At 38.5% G+C, this 4,999-nt stretch overlaps 1 protein-coding gene across 1 annotated transcript in view; it reads right to left on the bottom strand.

Moving 5' to 3' along the window:
• Positions 1 to 1,356: 1,356 nt before the first annotated feature.
• The window catches only part of LOC121324617 (HLA class II histocompatibility antigen gamma chain-like), a 7,502-nt gene continuing 3,859 nt past the window's right edge, over positions 1,357 to 4,999 (bottom strand). The window contains exons 4-9 of the mRNA XM_041266702.1: positions 4,971 to 4,999; positions 4,439 to 4,534; positions 3,928 to 4,030; positions 3,279 to 3,479; positions 2,873 to 2,926; positions 1,357 to 2,387 (exon numbers count right to left, since the gene is read on the bottom strand). The exon at positions 4,971 to 4,999 is cut by the window's right edge and continues 28 nt beyond it. Coding sequence (XP_041122636.1) covers positions 2,380 to 2,387; positions 2,873 to 2,926; positions 3,279 to 3,479; positions 3,928 to 4,030; positions 4,439 to 4,534; positions 4,971 to 4,999 — 491 coding nt within the window. The 3' untranslated portion in view covers positions 1,357 to 2,379. The remainder of the gene's footprint in view (positions 2,388 to 2,872; positions 2,927 to 3,278; positions 3,480 to 3,927; positions 4,031 to 4,438; positions 4,535 to 4,970) is intronic.

Here is a 4,999-nt window from a genome sequence, read left to right as displayed (position 1 = left end):
CATTTTGTGTTCTGCTTGGCATCGAGCCTGGTCATTTCCATTGACCACAGATGCATCAGAAAATGATTTTCGCTATGACTCAAATATCTAAAGCCACTAAGGAAATACTGCTGAAAACATCAGATTTGCAGAATCAAGACCTCCTCAGAAGGAAGTGAGAGTAGTGGGTTTAAAAGAGCACAATAGAACAGTGTTTTTTTGTTTTTCTCAGAAAACAAAACAACAAAAATGCACCTGTACTTTGCTTGAACTAGATTCTGAGTTTTAAAAGTCCAGTTGATAGAAAATGATAATGAAGTTCCATTCCGTCTCTCCTATCTAGTTGCCCAGCACAACTACATACCGTAGCTGTTACAGAAAACTTGTCACAGATGTTGAATGCCTCACTGTGTCCTTTGCAATCAAAGACGGCAGCCAGACAACCATCTTGTTAATCCCCTTATCTGCCAAATCCCTCCATGAGAATGTGGACGTTTATGCAGTCAGTTACTGTAATAGAGTAACCACCTGTATAAAACAGGTTGCCGCTTGTAAAGCTGAGCAGTGCAGCAAGCAAGCAGAGTTCAAATATGTCTTCTACTACTGGTGTGTGCCTGGGGAAAATATGATTGTGTCAGCTTTTAACGTGTGCGATTTTTTTGTCTACAAACTTTAAATTTTTTCTTTCTTAAGAAAAGTGCACAGACCCGCGCTTGAACTGTAAACACGTTTGTTTTCTGTGTATTCCAGTTTTCTATGTATGAAGGAGTCAGCTGCTAGTTCGCTCCAGACCCAGGTCTGGGCATTGATTGGCCAGTTTGAACTTAGACAGATGTGATGATGTTTTTCAATTGCATTGACGTTTTGTGAGAAGGAATTGATTCCTCACACACTGTCAAAATTCCAAAGCTGAATCATAAAAGGTTGAGTCGTGGGGCTAAAATAAATGATGTGCATTAAGTGAGCCAAGCATTAAAATGAGATGTCAACTAAAATCTCTCAGACTATAAGGTTAGTGTTGATGTGGAGAGGGAAAGAGAAGAATGTGAAAGAACAGGCGAGCTATGGTGTGAAAGGAAGCCCAATGTAAATTAGGCAGAGCCACACCTCCACTGGCTTTGGTCTCTGAAGAAGGTTGTACAGATATGAATCCTCGTATTCCAAGTAAATAAAGAAATGATAGGTCAAAACGTCAGGGGGTTCAGCGGTTGATTTATAGTGTATTTAGTTATTGATTTTCAAATAGAGAAACCTTATCCACACTAATAAAACAATGTGTAACCAACACAACTTTCATAATATGATTATTACAGAATATTTGTGTGAATAGGGTTTAAATGTCACTCTGCAAGGACCACAGACCAATAGCATCATCAGTGTGTTAGAACAACCTCCTTTTATTTCATCCCAGCTCAAATACAAGCATTTAAAATAATTCCAGCGCTAAATTCCTCATTACATCAATCTTAATCCATCTAGCTTCTTCCAGGAAAAGTATGTTAGATTCATTGAAAAAAACAAACATACAATATATAATTAAAAATGACAGAAAAATTATTTATTAGGAGGAAGTATAACAGTAATATATGAACTTTAAACACAGATTAATTCATTTGAACTGTTTAAAAAAGCAAACTGCACTGAACATTTGTAAATGTTGTACATTTTGTAAAATGTATAAACTTGCCAAACTTTTAGTTAAGGGGAACAGGATTCAGATATAAGATATAAAGCATTCATTGTATATATGGCAAGATTCTATATTTCATAAAATGTAAAATGAACAATCCATCACTGCCATAAAGTAACATCTAACATTAAAAACATAAAATATTTCAAAATAAAAGTTTTACTTATCATCTAAATATTTATAAGGTGACCCAACAGAAATTACTTTCCAATTTTGTGGACTGAAGTTCTAGTTAAAATTCCTCAGTTTTCACATCGTAAAGAACTACATTTTCCTTGTTAAAACAGCTCCACTCAACAGGGGCCAGATTGCTAAATTATATTGCACTGTCACCTACAATTTGTAAGTATTTAAAGTTCACATTTGTATCACATGGGTTATGGTTTATGGTAAAGGAACCACTTTTTCATCAGAAATTTCATAAAATGTTTATTGAGCTGTTACATGTATTTCAAATTTTGAAAAGTCCATCTTGGGTCAGCCACTCCAGTAGGGGTCCCTATCACAGTAACTACGACGACTACTGATTGCAATAAAAGAGTTAATTTCTTAAAAACTAAATTAACAGTTAACTTAAAAGAGTTAAGTTTCCCTTTCTGTAATCAGCAATCAACTTCAAAAGCTGTTCATCAAGCTGTGGTTAGCGGGTTTTAATGATTACATTAGCTTGGTAGCGGCTGCTCCCTGCCTCTGCCTCCTGCAGGCTCCGTCTACTTATCTAGGAAAGAAACGTACAGTTCATTAAATTACATAAAAACGTACAGAACATGCATCCTGATTTGAATGTGTACTATTCACAATACACATCCCTACTACCAACTATAACCTTCTACTACAACCTACAGATTGTTGTCTGCTCTTAATGAAAGCTAATTGAAATTAAGTAGCTAACAAGGCACATACAATGTAGTATCAGCATCCCTGTCAGGAGTCTTATATTACAATAAACAAGTTGTCATCTATGGTTCTCTCTATTTTCACACAAGGGAGGCTGTAAAGCAAGTAGTCCAGTTCAGAGAGCTGGAATGACAGAAAGACTCATTATTACACTTATTCGGTGTGTTGCAGTTTGGGGTATAGGAGGCGCCACCAGTGGCCTTTTCCAGACTCTTAATTCTTTGTTACTCTTTCCCTCAATCTTCTAAATCATTTCACATTATTAGCTGTGTATCTGGCTGTCTATCTAGATTCTGTTATCCTTACCTTTATTGACATTCTTCATTGCAGAGAAGCTGGGCATCGCCAACCTGCGTAGGCCTTCAAATTACGAATACATGTGTTACGAAAATTAAACATGAAAAGGTAGGGAAATGTACTTTTAAGACACAGTGACTTCACCTGTTCTGATAGGGAGGGGGGATCTCATTCTGTATAAGCACTAGTCATATAAGCATTAGTCATGCACTTAATACAGGGGATTTACTTTCCTTATACACAGTTCCTCATCTGCTTAGGTGTTATTTGTAGGTGGCTGATTCCCCCAGTCATTCAGGCATTGGATTTGAATAATTGCAAGACAGATTCATTTTGTTTTACACTTTAAACACTCATTGGTATAAACACGCTGGTATTTCGACACGTTTCTGTAAGTTAATTTCCAGGAACTTACCAAAGTTGCAGTCCAGACGATTGCGGGTTCTGGTTCCGGCCAGCTCGTCTCCATTCTTGTCCACACACCAGCAGTACCCAGTGCTGGACCAGCACTGCTTGGGCAGGTAGTTGCCCTCCTCATCACACTGAGGGCGGTACACACCGGGATGAACAGAGGGGGCTGAGGCTTCCAGCTGACACTTGGACTGCACACCAGACTCTGAAACACACAGCAAAAACTAGCTATTACTATCCTGCCTGGAAGGCTGTTTTCTGAACCTTTTGAAGGTTCTCACTTATGGGATATTGAACATAACACAATCAGGATTTGTTTTATTTTCTCTGTACAAGATTGTGTTAAGGCATTACGGTAGCATGTTCATACATAAAAAATAATATTGTAATTTAAGGTATTTGTTCTTGCTATATTTTCTGTTTCTCAGAAAAAGACTAAAAGTTACTGCTGTAAATATAAAATTAGAGCTATCACTATCATATTATCTTGTAAAAGTAGACCACTGACCTATATCAATTAAAATTAGAGTGTGCCGTCTCCTTTTCATTTGTAATGCTCAAATGTGTAAGCTTCATGTATGAGCATCTACACTATCTGAAAAGATACTATCGGATTAAACTAATTTGTAATTCAATGGATCTCTCGTTTGTACCTTCCATAGCGGTGGTGGTCTGCACTGGAGCTGTGGTGGGCTGAGCTGGTTTCTTTTGGGCCATCTGAAAGAGCAGCCAATGACGGAGCCAGGACTCAAAACTCTGCAGGAAGAGAAAGAGTTCATATAGTTCTTAGAACACCACACCTTCCCGAAACAATGTTCATATCTCAAGCATGTTGGAATCAGCTTCATTCACTATTCCTGGGACTGCCTGGTTGGGGGTGAGTGGTAAGGTACTGTAAGCTATGAAAGACATAACTGGCCTTTCATGCTCCAATCACCAGGAGACTCCCCATGTGAGTCTAATATAGGCAAAGCATACCTTACATGGGAACCCAATGAAACTTAGAAATGGCGTTTTACATGATGTGTGAAAAAAACTATGAATTCCAAAGTATCTGGCTTTGCTTCCTTCCTGAGTACTGATCAGGTGTCAATAAAAGGCACTTCACCAGAAGGCTGGATAATCAAAAATAAAAAGCGCCTCTTAGTGTTACACGTGTCTCACCTTCCACTCGGAGCTGTTCATCTGTTCCTTCAGGCTGTTCAGGTTATCAAGCAGAGTCTCGTTGAACTGGGGCAGAGTCTGGTCAGGATCCTCCTGCTGCAGAGAACAACGAAACAGAGGACCAAGCAAACAATCACACAACTGTAGGAAACTGCAAGCTCACCGTTTTCACTGCAAGACTAATTCGGACAAAGTGACACATGTTGTTTCATGTTTTATGATGTGGTTTAATTTTACTCAAGAGCAGAAGCAGCACGTTGGTCAGGGGTGCTCCCATAGTAGCAAGGGTTAGGTATTATTTGGTTGACAAATGTCATGTTCTCACGGTTACTAGATTCTTTGAAACACATTTATTTGGTTCCAGATCCATATCTTGTACTTTTTGGATGTTAAACCCAAATGGTTTTGGATAAGTAGATGAAAGAGGCAAGATTAGAAAAGGGAAGGCCAAATTGAAGACAAGAAACTGAAGAAGAAAGATAACGAATCTCTGCGTGCCGGGGGTATTGAGTGAAATGTTTATTGTCTTTACCTGCAGCAGGCCCTTGACTTGCTCCTCCA

This window comes from Polyodon spathula, chromosome 12 (genome assembly GCF_017654505.1).
Source record: "Polyodon spathula isolate WHYD16114869_AA chromosome 12, ASM1765450v1, whole genome shotgun sequence".
In the NCBI taxonomy this organism is placed as follows: Eukaryota; Metazoa; Chordata; class Actinopteri; order Acipenseriformes; family Polyodontidae; genus Polyodon; species Polyodon spathula.
The sequence above is the reverse complement of the archived record's forward strand: the minus strand, read 5'-3'. Positions and strand labels throughout refer to the sequence as shown.